Source organism: Pleurodeles waltl, chromosome 7, assembly GCF_031143425.1.
Source record: "Pleurodeles waltl isolate 20211129_DDA chromosome 7, aPleWal1.hap1.20221129, whole genome shotgun sequence".
NCBI lineage: Eukaryota > Metazoa > Chordata > Amphibia > Caudata > Salamandridae > Pleurodeles > Pleurodeles waltl.
The window spans coordinates 291,395,218-291,412,818 of record NC_090446.1 but is presented as its reverse complement, the minus strand read 5'-3'; the positions used below and the strand labels follow the sequence as shown (position 1 = coordinate 291,412,818).

The 17,601-nt window shown below is 45.0% G+C and overlaps 1 protein-coding gene across 1 annotated transcript in view; it reads right to left on the bottom strand.

Annotated features, from left to right (window-relative positions):
• BPIFB2 (BPI fold containing family B member 2) overlaps window positions 1-17,601 on the bottom strand; it is a 163,388-nt gene that overhangs the window by 131,267 nt on the left and 14,520 nt on the right. Inside the window, exons 5-6 of the mRNA XM_069243679.1 lie at window positions 16,318-16,467; window positions 13,317-13,377 (exon numbers count right to left, since the gene is read on the bottom strand). Of these exons, the coding sequence (XP_069099780.1) occupies window positions 13,317-13,377; window positions 16,318-16,467 (211 nt within the window). The remainder of the gene's footprint in view (window positions 1-13,316; window positions 13,378-16,317; window positions 16,468-17,601) is intronic.

Below are 17,601 nucleotides of genomic sequence, written 5' to 3'. Positions count from 1 at the left end.
CTGCTTTTTGGGACCGGGGTGGCGGGTCGGGTAGTTTTCTTTTTGGGGTTTGGGGTGGGGGGGCGGGTAGTATTGTTTTTAGGGGTGGGGTGGGGGATCAGGGTCATTTTTTTTTTTAGGGTCAGGGGTGGGGAATCAGGGTAGTTCTGTTTTTGTGGGTGGGGTGGGGTCTGGTACTTTGTTTTTGGGGGTGGGGGTACTTTTGTTTTTAGGGGTGAGAGTTGGGGTAGTTTTGTTTTTAGGGGTGAGGGATCGGGGTTGTTTTGCTTTTAGGGATGGGGTGGTAGGGTAGTTTTGTTTTTAGGGCGGAGTGGGTGGTGGGTTGTTTTTAGGGCGGATGGGGGAGGTCAGGGAAGGTTTTAGGGCTCAGGGTGGGTGGGAGGTGTACGGGATAGTTTTGTTTTGAGGGGTTGGTAGTCAGGGTAGTTTTAGTATTAGGGGTGGGGTGCTTCTGGGCCTTAGGGCAGGTGGGGGGGTGGCATGCTAGAACCATGCATGCCATTCCCACACATGCCTTTACTAGGCATGCTTCTACAATGAAATATCATTGTAAAGGCATGTGTGGTAAAGACATTCGTGGTAATAATGCAGTTGTTCTTATGATTGAGGCATGCGTGCTTCCAGCATTCGTTGTTCCATCATACATTCCCTTCAGTGCCTTAGTGGTTGAATGGTGCTTGGAAATTCCTAGCAAAAATCTAGCCACTGCATTTTGCAAGATTTGTAATTTCTTTACTAATCTTTGTTGTAGGTTCGAATATAAATCATTACAATAATCTAATCTTGCCAAGACCGTGAATACTGTTCTTTGCAGCTCCTTCAGTATTTATGGGAGAATTGTTCTGAGAATTTTCAAAACATGAACAACAGATTAGGTGACTGCATTGATTTGGTTTTCAAAGGCCAACCTATTATCAAAGAGTACTCCTTGATTCCTCACCTTCTCAACTGGGGTGGACAGTATTCCCAATTCTAGCGGCCATCAAGAGGGAGACCAGAAAGAGGCGTTTTTGCTAAACAGAAGCATTTCTGTCTTTCTGAATTCAATTTTAGACAATTATCATTGATCCATAAGCCAATCTGGTGCATGCAGTCATGGAAAATGGCTTCTGAATGGTCAGGGCTACCAGAAACTGGTACTACAATTTGGGGATCATCAGCATATGAAATTACTGAGAACCCGAAAGATTCAATAAGTCTGGCCAGAGGGATGACATATAAGTTGAATAGAGTGGGGCTCAAGGAAGACCCATGATGCACTCCACATGGAAGGAAAATTGGATCAGAGTCAAAATTGTCCAGAGCAACAATTTTGCTCTTATTCTGTCAAATACAATTTCAGAAGTGCCAGAGCCAGTCTGCTGATTCCTAGAAAGTGCAAAAGGTCATTCAGGAGGTCATGAATGACTGTATCGAATGTGGTTGAAAGGTCATCAGTCTGGTATATTTATCCAAAAATAGTTCTGATCTCTTCTGATGCCACAGCCAGTGCAGACTCTGTACCATATACACTTCTGAAGCCAAACTGTGTGGTATCTAGTAAGTTGCTTATCTGAATAAAAGTCGACAGTTCTTGATTCATGGCTTTTTCAACTAGCTTGCCTGGGAATGGCAGATGTGAAATTGGTCTATATTTGCTATTGTCAGTATGAGCCAAGTGCGTCTTTTCATTAGTGAAAGAAGTCTTTTTCCACACCCAAGGAAAATAACTAGAGCAAAACAATTTATTAAAAACATCCTCCAGATAAACTGATACTGTTTCTGGGGACAATTTAATTATTTTTCAGCAAGCATGGATCAGTGGGGGAGCCTGGCAGTGGAATATATCAGATTAGTCATCGGTTCTGCTGACAATGGTGAGAAGGAAATACATTTAGGTTTAGAAGGTGAATAAGCCCTGTTTGGAAAATGGCTTCTCTGAGAGGTGCTAGCTGTAAAGCTATTATACGCATCAGCAACTTTAGTTTGAAAAAACAAGGCCAGTCTATTACAGGTGGATTAGTTAGCACTTGTATTTTTATGGTCTGAAACATTGGCCAGTAGCTTTACTGTGTTGAATAATTATTTAGTAGAATATTTGTAATCTCAATTTTAACAATGAAATAGAATGATATTTCTTTTTTGATTAAATATTTATAAGCTTTAATTGTTGGTTTATACATTTCTTTCTCACTGTTCTCATAGTGTCTTCCCCAATTGCACTCCTGCCTATGGCAGAGCTGCTTTTGAGGCCTGAGTTTATCAGAGAACCAAGGTTCAGATGATGCTGTCCTATGGCTATCCTGTATTTTTACTTGAGCTAATTGACTTATCTCTAAACCTAGCCATTCATGATCTTCAGAAACTGTTGTATCAAGATCTTTAGCAGCGGTGAGTTTAGATCCCAGAAGAACCCAGCTTAATACATCAGGTCCAATCTTATGCCATTGATGTGACTTTCTAACTGTGTTCAACCAGTTACTGAGGGTAATTTATTTGAAACATTTAGACCATTTAGTTTAAAGGTAACTGCATGTCAGCGGTACTATAGCTATTAGATTTAGTGATGGGTTGTCTCAGAAAAGTCTATCCAGGGTGTGGCGAGCCTCATTTGTCAATTGCACAAGGCCCATTTTTGCTGTAATATCAGTTAAAAAGTGGTATCCCTATCTAATTGATTCTCTACGTGGAAGTTAAAATCTCCAGGCACTTTGAAGTCTGAAGAGCTGAATATTGCTTCTAAATGTTGTCTAAAAGACTGGATAAAGGAAGACCTGGGTCCCGGTGGTCGGTGTTTAAGACCATTGAAATTATTATTCTTTGTTTAACTCAATTTTGAATGCTATTGCTTCACATTTGTCAATTATGGTAACAGCTGAAAAAGTGGTGGATAGGCTATCGCAGGATATCATTACGAGGCCTCTGCCTCTTTTCTTAGTTTGGTATGTTGTAAAAATACTGAAAGCAGTGGAATGGCAACTACCAGACCAGGCCCTGACAAGGAGTCTGCCCAGGTTTCAGTTATGAATGCTAAGGCTAATTTGTTAGTTTCGAAAAAAAACTCACTGAACAATGCTTTGTTTTTTACCAGTGATCTAGCATTTATTAATGTACATGCCAAACTATGGTGCTTGGGTCACACAGGGGTAGTTACTTGGCTCACACCCAGTGAAATTTTGCTTGGGTGGTGTAGTGTTTTAGTTATCTCTTATATCTAGGTGAACTGATAGCTCTTAAAAAATGCATATTTATAATAAACCCTTAATTGAAACTCTATTAAGAGGAACGTACACATACCTGTGGAAGACCTATGCATAGCCCTGAGACAGAGACACTCAGGTGGAAATAAGTCAATACTGAAAGAATGACACAAAAAACAAAACAGAAATTGACAATAACATAACACATTGACAGAACACAAACATGCAAAAGAATGCTCCACGGAGATGAACTAAAACTGGCAATGAATGAGAGACTCTCGTACACAAGGGCAGGGACACCTGTACGTAGGAGGACTGGAACACAACCACATCAAGATATGTTGATGGTGTTATAGCACAGCTAACATAAATAGACTAGAGAGAATAAACTAATTGAAAGTTTTGCACTGAAGACCTATGCCAAGTTAGCTAGTCAATTCACAATGAAACAGGAAATACAAACAAAGGGAGACACCTATCAGTACATGTTCAAGGTAAGTATATATTTGCTATTCTTATCACCTCATCTACTTCAGTAGACTAACCCTGTGATGTAAAGGTGAGGTCTATGTAGTAGGTACAATTTTTTTGCAATATGTTATAATGCCCTCAGTATATTGATGGTATACACATCATAACTGAGAGGTTGCTTGCAGTGAGCAAATGACCTAACACTAAAACATGGATTGTGTAGATACTGGGCCAATCAACATGATGACGATAGGCAAGAACATGCTGATACTGGTTTATGAAACATATCAAATCAGAGGAACAAGGTAAAGCCACCCTCAATCAATCAATAATGTTTATTCTGGATACAAAAATCTATAAAACACAACACCGTCATAAACATCATAAGGCAGTATAAATACTTTCAATACTATGGCCCTCATTACAACCCTGGCGGTCGGTGATAAAGCAGCGGTAATACTGGCAACAGGCCAGCAGTAAGAAAAATGGAATTATGACCATGGCGGAAACCGCCAACACATACAGCCACTTTAACAGTCCGACTGCTACGGCGGTAGCAACAAGCACTGCGGCGGTAACTGCCAACAGCCAGGCAGAAGACAATATACCGCCCACACTATTATGACACACCAATCCGCCACCTTTTCTAGGGCGGTACCAACAGCATCAAACGCTCGGGAGAACAAGTACACAGAAGGGAAACGACTCACCTCTCGACACACAAGGAAGAACCACGATGCCATGGAGCCTGAACTGCAAATATTTCCTATGTTTGTCTATCTCCTCCTACACCAGGAACACGAACGGTGGCGAAGAGGACCACAGTGAGTACCACACCTGGCACACAAGGAAGGGGGGAAGAAAAAGAGAGTGACACACACAAGCAACACGCAACACACCCACCCCCACCCCCAACACCATACACACAAACAGATGCAACAACATCACATATACACCCCGTAACCCTCAGGAATAACGCAAGGACAAAAGGAATTGATTAAAGTGAGTGTAATATTTCAAATTTAGATATATACATCCTTAAAACAATAAACAGTATGTATAATATATACAGATGGAGGGTCAATGCCCACTCCAAAATGTCCATGACCCACAGGGCTATAACACATAGGCCAAGGCCACCCTTGACTCCTGCCTCAATATGGAGAGAAAACTGCTAGGGCATCAGGTCAAAAACACACAGGCACCTCGGGGGACGGGGAATGTGGGGGCACCTCAGCCGGACAATGGTACAACGCTGATGCTCCTGGAGCGGGCTACATGCCCTCTGCGATGTTCTGGGGAATGCAAAGCAACATTCTCTCAAGTGGGTGGTTTGCCCACTGCTTGGTCCTGGGGAGTGCAAAGCCACAGTTTCTCAAGTGGGTGGTTTGCCCACTGCTTGGTCCTGGGGAGTGCAAAGCCACAGTCTCTCTAGTGGGTGGCTTCTCCACTGGTTCTGGAGGGGGCTATGTGTCCAGTGTGCTTCATTCTGCAAGGAAGGGGTGAGTGGATGCCTTCTTCCACTGGTTCTGGAGGGGGCTTTGTGCCCACTGTGCTTCATTCTGCAAGGAAGGGGTGAGTGGATGCCTTCTTGAATTGGTTCTGGAGGGGGCTTTGTGCCCTGTGATGCTGATCCTGGATGTTGCAAGGCCACAGTCTCTCACCTGAGTGTCACACCTACAGGTGTTGCAGGGGCCTTGACGCACTACAACCCATGTAGGCACGACTACACACTGCTTGCTGGCAGTGACGGCTGCTCAGTAGATGGTAGTTGCGCTGCAAGTGGAGTTGCTTTCAGAGGTGGGGGGAAGCTCCAGCCCTTCCCCTGCAGCCTCGGATGGCTACCCACAGGGGCTGCGGCTGCTGGCAGTGGTGTTGCTGGCGGTGCAGGTAGTGGTGCAGGTGACAGTGCTGCCGGCGGTGGAGGGAGGCTCCAGCCCTTCACCTGCAGCCTTGGACGGCTGCCCACTGGGGCTGCTGCTGCCGGCAGTGGCACTTCTGACGGTGCAGGTAGCGGTGCTGCTGGCGGTGGGGGAGGCTCCAGCCCTTCCCCTGCAGCCTCGGGCGGCTGAAGTGCCATGGCTGGTGTTGTTTGCCCAGATGCTGCTCCAGCACCAGGCACCAGATCCATCCTGCCTGCGGCATCAGTACCCTTTTCATTGGCCTTGGCAGCTGTTGTCCCCTTCCTGCCCTTGGCAGATGGTGGTGCCTCCTTGCTTCTGCCAGCTGGTGTTCCTTTCCTGCCCTTAATGGCTGGTCTTCCCTCCTTCCCCTTTCTGGCTGGTGGTGCCTCCTTCCCCTTGCTGGCTGGTGTCCCCTTCTTGCCCTTGGCAGGTTTGTGTAGGCACACTTGCTGTTGTGACGGGTACCTCGTTGGAGCCTCCCACACCTGCAGTAGCTACACGAACTACAGTGGCCGTGAACTGGGTGGCTGAGGTGCTGGCCTGGGTTCCGCCCACCCTGGCCCAAAGTGAAGGATGGGGGGGAGAAGCAGTGAAGAAGTCAGGGGTGGCAAGGAAAAGCCTTTTACAGACACTGGGGCTGGAAGAGGGTGAAGGTTGGGAGTGGAGGAAGAGGGAGTGGTGATAGGAGGTGTCAGCATGGTGTTTTGGGGTGCATGGGCTGGATGCTGTTGTGAGGTGGATGGCTGTTGGGTGTCTGAGTGCTTGCGTTTGTGTACTTTGGGAGGAGGGGGCACAGACACAGTGGGAGAGGATGCAGGGGACGTGTGCATGGATGTGGGAGTGGTGACTGCCAGTGAGGGGCGTGTTGTGATAGGTGTGCTGGTGATGGAAGTAATGGATGAGGATGTAGTGCATGCAGGTGTGAGTGGAGGCGCAACTGGGAGGGAGGTGGACGAGGAGGAGGAGGTGGACACAGTGGAGGTAGTGGATATTGGTGTGTCTGCATCTGGATGGTGCTTCTGTGAGTGCCTGTGGGATGAAGTGTGGTGCTAGTGTTTGCCTGAGCCACTTATGTGTATTGATTTGGGTGCATGCAGGTCTGAAGGTGTGTTTGGGATAGGCTGGGTTGAGGGGAATAGGACTAGGTAGAGGAAGTTGGAGGGGGAGGCTAGAGACAGGGTCAATGGCTGCCATCGGGGAGGAGGCCAGAGCCTGGAATGCTCTCTGTTGGGCCGCCATGCCAGAGTGATGCCCTCCAGGTCTGCATTTGTTTGTTACAAATGCCGTCCTAGACCCTGGATGGCATTCAGTATGGTCCACCCACCGTTTTTGACAGTGGGTGCTCCGCCTGTCAAAGAACCCCAGGGTCTGCACCTCCTTGGCGATGGCACACCACATACCCTTTTTTCTGATGGGCGCTGACCTGCAGAAAAAAATACAGAAGAAAAGGTATTATTCATACCATCAGGACTGTTGTACTCATTGCCCACCATATCCCTCCCATCCCCTTACGCATAGACATTGCCCACTGAACATGCAGCACTCTGCCCAGAACCCTTCAGCCCCCCTACACGTGGCCTACACACACAGCATTCCATACACTCATGCCCCATGCATCGTGCTCACAGTGTTTCTGGAGGACCATAAAGTAATGTGTACTGGGGTAGGACCCCATCCACTAACCTCTCCAACTCCTCAGAAATGACGGCAGGGGGCCTTTCCCCAGACACTCGAGCCATGATCGCTTCCAGGCACAGGTCACAGCGTCACTTGCAGTGTAGGTCCTCTCCTGTTGAAGGTCAGGTAGCAAGTGAGTAAACAGATAGAAAATGGCAGTCACGTCAGCAGCAGTGCGTGTCGTCAATGCCGGCGAACATCACCATTGGCGCCTGGAACTCGTAGGCCCCAATGTTAACCAATGATGTGTTGCACGGCGGTCGTCGACTGCCTCCCGCAACGGCGCACAACGCCAGCGGAATTACCTCATTTCCATTTGTCCCTCCTCACAGGTCAGACGGCCGCCATTTCAGGGGGGCACAGGCCATGGCACTTAACTGCGTCACAGCAGACATAGGCACATCAATGGACCTATACGTTCACATACTGTTTCTGTAAAAAAAGAAAGCCATTTTAATCAGAGTATATGTTAGAAAATATGACCAGCAGCTCACCGTTTTTCACCCTAGAGTTCAACCCCTGAGGATGAATAGGAAATGGAGACATACCCCCATGTACAGACCCCTGGTGGACCTGGCAACATTAGCGGACAGGCACATTATCCTAACCTACAGACTTGATAGGGCCACAATCTTAGAGCTGTGTGCCCAATTGGAGCCAGACCTTATTTCAGCTACCCGCCACCCCACAGGTATCCCCCCTCTAGTGCAGGTCCTGTCAGTGCTCCATTTCTTGGCAAGTGGTTCCATCCAAGCGACATTGGCCATGGCATCAGGGATATCACAGCCTATGTTCTCAAACGTGCTGATCAGAGTGTTGTTTGCCCTGATGAAACACATGCACAGCTACATCATATTCCCCCAGGTGGAGGATTTGGCCACAGTGAAGGCTGACTTCTATACAATGGGACATATCCCGAACATCATTTGTGCTATTGATGGTACACATATTGCCTTTGTCCCATCCCAGAGAAATGAACAGGTGTTCAGAAATTGAAAGAGCTTTCACTCTCTGAATGTGCAGATGGTGTGTTTGGCAGACCAGTACATCTCCCATGTGAATGCAAAGTATCCTGGCTCTGTGCATGATGCCCTTATCTTGAGGAATAGCAGCATCCCATATGTGATGTCTCAACTCCAGAGGCACAGGGTGTGGCTAATAGGTGAGCCCATGGTCCCCACCCAGTTGATGTAGGTATGTAGGTGTGGATTTGTCCTTAAGGGTGAGTGTCTGGCTAACAGGTATCCCTCGATATTTTCAGGTGACTATGGTTACCCCAACTTCTCATGGCTACTGACCCCAGTGAGGAATCCCAGGAGAAGGGCAGAGGAACGTTACATTGAGGCACATGGGCGTACAAGGAGGATCATTGAGAGCACCATTGGCCTCCTGAAGGCCAGATTCTGGTGCCTCCATCTGACAGGTAGATCCCTGTACTACTCACCCAAGAAGGTGTGCAAGATCATCGTTGCATGTTGCATGTTGCACAACCTGGCCTTGAAACGCCAAGTCCCTTTTCTGCAGGAGGATGAGGCTGGAGATGGTCATGTGGCAGTGGTGGAGCCTATAGATAGTGATGAAGAGGAGGCAGAGGAAGAGGATGTGGACAACAGGACTACTGTAATTCAACAGTACTTCCACTGACACACAGGTAAGACAATGTAACTTCACCTTCCTTTGCAGTTTTGTGTAGGGCATTGTACGTGGCAGCCTGATTTTCCTATTTCTATGGCCACTTACTGTACCCTTTGGCATCTCTATTTTCATACATCTGTGCCCCATTCTGGCTCCTGGTGTGTTTACTGCTGCCCACTACAGGTCATAGTTATACATACATAACTGTACATTTGAATTGCAATGTTTACAGCTTGTTAAACTAATACATATTTCAATCAATTGACAGACTCCATACTAGTATTTGTTCCAAGGGTGTTTATTTCTGTGATAATAAGTGTAGAGGGTATTGAATAGGCTGGGTTGATGGTGGAGGGATGTCCAGGATAGAGTCCACTCTATTGGTATCACAGATGCATTGTCCAAGGGGGCATAGGGAGTGGGGCAATGGCAGTTCAAGGTGGACAGGATGACAGAGTGGGACACAAGGGTAACATTCAGGGGAGTCTTACTTCCTAGTGGGGATCTTGGCAATGTTCTCTGGCTTCTGCCTGGATCGCAGGGACCTTTTGTGTGGTGGTTCTCCTTCTGCATGGGGAGTGCTGCTGGTGGCCTGTTGTTCCAGTGGCAGGGCCTCCTGTCCACTAACGTCAGCGGAGGTGGAGTGCTGTTCATCGGTGTGGCTAGTGTCAAGGGCCTATTGGTGTGCCACTGCCTCCCTCATGGTGTTGGCCATGTCTGCCAGCACCCCTGCAATGGTGACTAGGGTGGTGTGGATGTCTCTCAGGTCCTCCCTGATCCCCAGGTACTGTCCCTCCTGTAGCGGCTGGTTCTCCTGCAGCTTGGCCAGTATCTGGCCCATGGTCTCCTGGGAATGGTGGTATGCTCCCAGGATGTTGGTGAGTGCCTCTTGGCAAGTCGGTTTCTTTGGCCTGTCCTCCCCATGTCACACAGCAGTCCTCCTAGCTTCCCTGTTGTCCTGTGCCTCTGTCCCCTGAACCGGGTGCCCATTGCCACTGACCCCAGGTCCCTGATCGTCCTGTGTTTGTGGGATTGCCTGGGGTCCCTGTAGTGGTGGACACACTGCTGATTGACGTGTCCTGGAGACAGAGGGATGGGCCCGCTGGGTGGGTGCTATGGCGGTGTTTCCTGAGGGGGGAGGCTCTGTGCTGGTTTGGGACTGTGGCTGTGTCACCGACTGTCCAGAGTCCCCTGATGGGCCAGGTTGGTCATCCTGATCCAGGTGTGCAGAGCTGTTGTCATCACTGTGGGTCTCTTCTGGGGGGGACTGGATGTTGCTGGCACCTCCTCCCCGGTGACGTTGTGTGGGGGTCCTGTGGGGATGTAAATGCAGTGTTATTGTTACTGTGTGGGGCATCTTGTGCATGGGTATGTTCCCCTCTATGGTTGGTATTACCAAAGCAGCTTTGGCTTCTGTGAGTTGTGATTTGGTTGGCTAAGTGGTTGTCACTAGTGTGCATGCTTTGGTGATGGAGGTCCATGCAATGGTGTTGCATGCAGGGATTGGGATTGGGATGGGTGGGTTGTGACGGTGGGGTATATCTGAGGTGGTGGAGTGATGGGTGTGAGGGTAGGGGTAGGAGTTTGTGATGGCATGCAGGTAGGAGGGTGGTGAGAGTTGTAAAGATTTGACTCACCAAAGTCCAGTCCTCCTACTACTCCTGCCAGGCCCTCAGGATGCACGATTGCCAAGACTTGCTCTTCCCATGTTGTTAGTTGTGGGGAAGGAGGTGGGGGTCCACCACCAGTCCTCTGTACAGCTATCTGGTGTCTTGCTACCACGGAACACACCTTCCCCTGTAGGTCGTTCCACCTCTTCCTGACGTCATCCCTTGTTCTGGGGTGCTGTCCCACGACGTTGACCCTGTCCCCGACTCTCTGCCATAGTTCAATCTTCCTAGCAATGGACATCTTCTGCACCTGTGATCCGAATAGCTGTGGCTCTACCGGATGATTTCCTACACCATGACTCTTAGCTCCTCCTCTGAGAACCTGGGGTGTCTTTGTGGTGCCATGGGTGTAGTGTGTGTGGTGTGTGTGAGGGTGTGTGGGGTTATGTTTGGGGTGTGTACTGTGAGATGCGTGGATGGTGTATGGGTGATGGTGTTCTGTGGCTCTGATTCAGTGGGTGCTCCTGGCGTGTCTCTCACTCAGTTGTCAATTTTCTTTTTTCGTAAAGGGTTGTGGGTAGTGTGTGTGTTTTATAGTGGTGTGGGTGTGTGGGTGTGGTGTGTGTGTGTGTGTCAGGTGTGTGTAGTTTGAATTGTCCAATGTGGTGTTGTTTAGTATGTGTGTGTGTATTTTGAGCACGACAATCTGTACCGCCAAAGGTTTACCGCAGTTGAATGACCACCGCAGTGATTCGTGGGTCATAATGCTGTGGGCATATTTCTGTTGACGGAATGGTGTGGGTTTTGGTACCGCCAGTTTATCACTGAACTTTGGGCTGGCAGACTTGTGTGTGTGTCTGTATAGTGGCGGGTTTCTAGTTGTGGGTCATAATACGCGAAGCGGTATACCGCAACAGTCACGGTATGTTGGCTGCAGTCAGCATGGCGGTAAGCGGCACTTACCGCCAATGTCATAATGAGGGCGTATATATATTAAATATAATTTTCAAAAGTCCATTCATTTCAACTAGTCCATTTAAATTCTACAGTACAAAATCCTCAAATGATTTTCGTGTGTACCAGGCAACTTAAAACCTTGTTCACTGTAAAGAGAATATGAGCGGTCGTCTGTCTTAAAAATCTTAAATGCAGTGCAATATTATCTGACACCTATCTTCTTGGCAGTGGATTAAGACCTTTCACCTTTCTAAGATGGAAAAAAGTATAAAGTGCATTTCTTATTTGACTACAGCATGGCAAATAAGGCCAAGATCTGAACTCATATTGCCTTTTCCACATTACTTACTGTTGAAGTATACATATCATCTACAAAAGCTTCAAACTTCGATACAGCTCTATAATAGAGGGATTAGCTTATAAATCCCTCCGTTTTTAAGGATAATTGCTAGCCTTCGATAACGCGTTTTCAATAAATGGTCTTCAACTGAGCTACAATGCATCTAGCAATAGATAGTAAGAGAGTAATCCCAGAGTTCCGTTAAGCCAAATTTACAAAACCATGGACGTACATGTCTAAGCCAAAGAGTCTTACCGGTGATGTCCAAGGCTAGCACTTCCATAAGACCGTTTCTATAGTATTCCAGTTTTGGATTGAACAATTTCTATACCAGTATAATAGTGGTTTTAAGGCAACCAATTAAGGTATCCTTTTTAAAACCAAATCAAGAAATGAAGGCAAGAGCGTAGAACTATCAGGGACATGAAGTAGGAATCAAACCTGTTTTCTGATTGTCTTAAAGTGCTTGTATCGTGCAAGCCCCATAGCTGAGCCCCATAAAGTTTCACACAATGATTGGGAACCCAACAAACATAGGGCAACAGCCTGATATCAAATATGTGAACAATAGCTGAAACATAAGACCTAAAGAAGAAATATGCATAGGTGTCTGGATGGTTGCAAGACCTATCTGTTCCTGCCAACAACCCTATTTGGAAAAATCCACACTTAGCAGATAAAATTGTGCACACTGCGGATTAAAGAACTGATGCACTGAGTGGTGGACACTGTCATACAAACAAGAACTGACACACAGCGCACACTGATCACAATCATATAATTTTTTAAGTTGCCAGGCACTCATAATAAGGAAGCCTTTTGATTGTAACTTTCAACTGCTTACATACTAAAGTGAGTCAGACAACGTTGTTCGTTGAGTACCCAAAAAAACAAGGCCTACCAGATGTATAACTTCAAATTAGTGAATGGTTACACGACTTGAACACTCTGGAAAACTCACAATCAGAAAACACCAGATTGCATACCATGTATAGGACATGCAATCCATATCCTAAATTTAAGATCTCCTGTAAACACACTCACTTTGGCTATTGGAAGGCAAAATGCCCTTCTCTAATTGTAAAAATAGTGGACCAAATGGGGACAAATGGATCTGCATGAAGTGCACAGGATAATAAAATGAAGTGCCATTTTTATATATTATTCAACTCGCCACATTGCCTCAATGCTCAATTGACAACAGAAGAACAGTGACTTTACATACTTGATTCATACTAGGAAGACACATTTTTCCACATATAAGCAAAATGTAGATGGACTACAGGCCTCAGTGTATTTCTACGAGCGTAGAGCAAATGTTGATGTAAAATATGCTTGCTGGAATTAAATTCAAGCCCAACTATATACAACAGACGCTAAGCATAATTAAAGTCCTATTACTTTATTCCATAACCACTATTGCTAGAGACGAGTCAACCACATCGACTGGAAGGGGCATCGCAATTTTTACGCTTTCATTTTTTCTGCATAGTAGTGTTTCTACATTTATCCTAATACAGTGCATGAAGTAATAAACACCCACCTTGTCAGCAAAAAAGGCATGAATGTGGTTTCGGATCAGCCGAAAAGCATCAGGGATTAACCTGTCAAGAGAAAAAGGAGACAGTGGAATATTTGTGTAATTATAGCATTGTGGTCTCATTTTACGTATACAATGGTAGAAATGAGCATTCTAGTGTCAGAAACATGTGAATCTTGAAACATCTGCAGCATTGCAGTAAGTTTCTAATTTTTATTGTTGATTAGTTCTTGATTTGTCGGGTCCATGAAATGCAGAAATATCACTTTGCTAGTCTTTCACAGATGGGCATTACAATTGTGCAGAAATATCCAAAAATGGGTACTGCTGCAGGCAAAGTGTGCTATAACATAAATTCACATTTCTAAGGAGCAGCTCAGTATCCCACTCGGAATTCTGCATTATTCTTGCATGCCCAAATTACTGCTACTCGCAGAAATAGTAATTCCAGGAGCCAAAATTCCAATACCTTCTTCACAGCCCCTTCAAAATGAGAGCCTGAGTAATAAAATCAAGTATTTATATTCATAGCCTTCCAAGGTTTCAAAGTGGTATAAGTTATATGTCACAAATGTCATTGTTAAGGAGGTCCTGAGACTCAAGTGCCATATTTGAAATGTTGTAAATTCAGTTTATGCTGTAATATCTGTGTGTATGGAATGTGCAAGACAATGGTAGGCTTGGATTTCAGGCTAAAAAGTCACAGCAGTAGAATAAACAAAAATCTGACATTTTTGCAGCAATGTCCAGGTGTTGCAAACAATTTGCATGAAACTCCCTACATGAAACCCTGCTTTGAATTCAGTTTGAGTGGGAACTAATAAAAACATGTGTTATTAGATAGATTTTTCAAAATGAATATTTTTGGGTTGGTCAGTCACCACACTGTAATACTTAGGGGCATATTTATATTCTGCACCGAATTTGCATAATTTTTTTACGCAAATTAGACGCAAAGCTAATTCCATAATTATATTTTGATGTTAGCCACACCTAACTTCATAATATGGGAGTTTGCACCATTTTATGGATGCATGCACCTACCTTGCGTCCCTGAGATGCAAGGTAGGCGTTCCCATCTAAAAAAAGGTGCTATCACCATAGCTCCATATTTATCCCCCATGCTAAAATTATGCACAAGTGAGAGGAGGGGCTAAATAATGGCATAAAGGTTGCATTGCACCATTATTTAACTCGTGGCTCAGACCAGGTGTTAGGGGACCTGTGAGCCCATTTACATGGTTAAACACCATGGAATGGGTGCACATGTGCCGTCCCAAAGCCCCAGGAACACCCCCACTCCACCAGAGGGACACCGGAGGATGGGGAACCCCATCCCAGGTAAGTCCAGGTAAGTACTTTTTGTCATCGGGGGCCCTAACTTGCTGGGCAGAGGGTGCAATGGCCATGCCCAGAAGACACTTGTCCCCTGTGCTGGCCATTGGGATGTTGGGCATGATTCCTGTATTAACTAAGACAGGAGTCATGTTTTTGGGGGTTGTGTGCCAAGAAATGGGGCTAGTCTGGTTAGAGGCATTTATTTTTGCCTCTTACCAGGTTAGCGTTATTTTTTGAGGCACAACCCCTTTCTTCCCTACCGCCACCGCCACCCCCACCCCCACCCGGCTAGCATTTTTTTTAAAGGCGGTAGCCCAAGTTTAGCGATGGCTTGTGCCACTTCTTTAATATGGTGCCCGGCTGGCTCTCTGGAATGGTGCAAGCGGGCGTTATGCTTTTTGCCGCAAAACTGCATTTGTGCAGTTTTGGAGCAAAAAGTATAAATCTGGGCCCACGTTTCTTTGGAATGACTCTGCATCGCCTGCATGCTTTTGAGGTCAGACTACTTCAGAAATATTCATTATCTTGGTGGAAGAGTGTATTATCCCTGGACATACAAGACATTTCTATATGGTTGAGAAGCAAGAATCGTGGTATCATAACGTGGCTGGTAACAGGTGAATAACCTAGGCTTCATATTGAAAGGTGGAATATTGGCCATGTCCTTGCTAGCCTTCACAGGGTAGCCATGGGGAAGCTGATAGGTGGAGAATTTGCTAGTCATCTAAGCTAAACGATCATGAAGTGTAAAGCTTGATTTACAAGGCAGAAACATATCAGACTAAGAATTAATGTGATTTGTCGTACTCTGTTCATTCCTTCTTTCTCTAGAGAAACACTAGCCATGCAAGGAGTGAATTGATTTGGTAACATGTTAGTTGCAATCCTTTATAGATACTGACTGTATTCTCGAGCACTCACAGACAGGTATTTGCCCCCACATCGTCAAGACTTCTTTAGAAGTAGTGGCAACTTGTTCATGCTTTGGTTTCACTCAAATGATAATAATAGATGTTTTTAAGCAGACAAACATTCTGACTCTATTCTGCTCCACTGTAGTCAGTCATTGGTTACCATGCCAGAACAAACATTCAGAAGGTCTAGGTTCTACCCATCAAACAGTGTTATGCAGGTCAAAGCATTGACCCATTTTGGCCCCTCCCATATTCCTTTAATATTGTAGCTGCTCAAATATCCATTCTCTCTGAAGCAACATTCAATGTATCAAAATAGCTGCAAATGGATATTCTGAGATCTTCAGGCGGGGAGTGAGGATTCACATACAGGCAGAAAATGCCTGAATATATTGGGGTTTGCCATAAGATTGAGCAGACCACTGAATACAGTTGCTGATACACTGAACGCAGTTAAATCCTGGATGAAATTGCATTGCTGCAAGCTAGATTATTGTAAGAATAAAACATAATAACGGAGTGACACCTTTTTAAAGTACCCCTGCGCTCCAAACATTAGCTGCAAGAATGATTTTAAACTGTCCCCATTACTGCCACTTGAATCTTTCAATCGAAGCCTATCACAGAGAGATGTAATTCCAAAATATTTACCGTATTTTTTTACAAGGCTCTACATAGCCTACTTGCAACTGTTTAAGGTCAATAAATAAGAATAATGTGAGTATATAAATAGGTATGGTTCAGGCACTTACTCATTTTTTCCAACAATCACGTTAAAATCACCTTCAATAGATTTGCAGGCTTTTATGGTCAAAATAGGCTGCCCCTTAGACGTCTTGGTTATCTCAAGATCTGCAGTAGCACCAGCTCCAACTTTTATCTCAACACCACCAAGTAATATGCTAGAAAAGATACATTGATAAACACGGTGAAGATTAGTAAATATGTTGGCTTTCTAGTTGTGAGTACAATAGTTAAATATCACAATGAAAATACTGAACCACTCAACTTCTAGGTCTTCATTTTTCAATGAAAACCAAATAAACTGATTAGTTTCTATAAGCAACCACATCATACTCATCAACTATTCATAAATATCAACCGAAAAAAGAATGGAAGAATGTAAATTCGCCAAGGTCCATCTGTTATGTGGACTAAAAACCTGAGATAGTAATATGACTATAGAGAACATGAGAGGTAAAATAAAAAACTGTATTTATTAATAGACTTTGGTCACAGTAAACAGTTAGATTGGTTCGAAAAAGGACTGATCCACTTTCTTAGTTTAAAAACCACATTGAGATGGGCCAGAAAGGCCAAATTTTTAGAGATGAGTTTACAAAGTATGCATGTTTGTGGTATTTACACAGCGTGAACCTACTCAAAAGTCATGACACTTTGCACAGGATTCAATGCAAAGACACAGCCAAATCATTAATATATTTCGATTTGGCAGAACTGTCAAGAAGGAGAAGAAATGCTTATAAAGGAAATAAAGGGCCAGATGTGCAAAGCATTTTTCCAGTGGCAAACGGCATGATTCTCAGAATCAGGCTGTTTGAGACTGGAAAAATGCTTTCTCAAATGTTCAAAATGCAAAGTGCGATTGCAATTTATTAACTTGTTACCAAATCACAATTTGCATTTGTGATTTGGTATTTAGAAAGGGTGTGTTATGGATGTCTCTTCCAAATACTGAATCAGTATGGTTTGTTTTCCTGTTTTGCAACTATATTCCTGTCGCAAAACAGTAATACTTTGCCACCACTTTAAAAGTAGTGGTAATCCATTTGCAAATGGGAAGAGGTTCCCTTGGAACCCCTTACCCTTTGAGAATGTTGAAAAAACATATTTTAGAAAAGGTAGTGGTCCCACGGACCTCAAAGTTTCATGTTTTTTACTATCAAACACATCCAGCTTTCCATAAGGACAAGAGGCTGCATTAAAAAATGTTTAAAAAACAAAACAAAAAAAACAACGGACATGGTGGTCTACTGACGTCAGCAGGCCCCCATCCCTCAGATGGCTGCGATTCC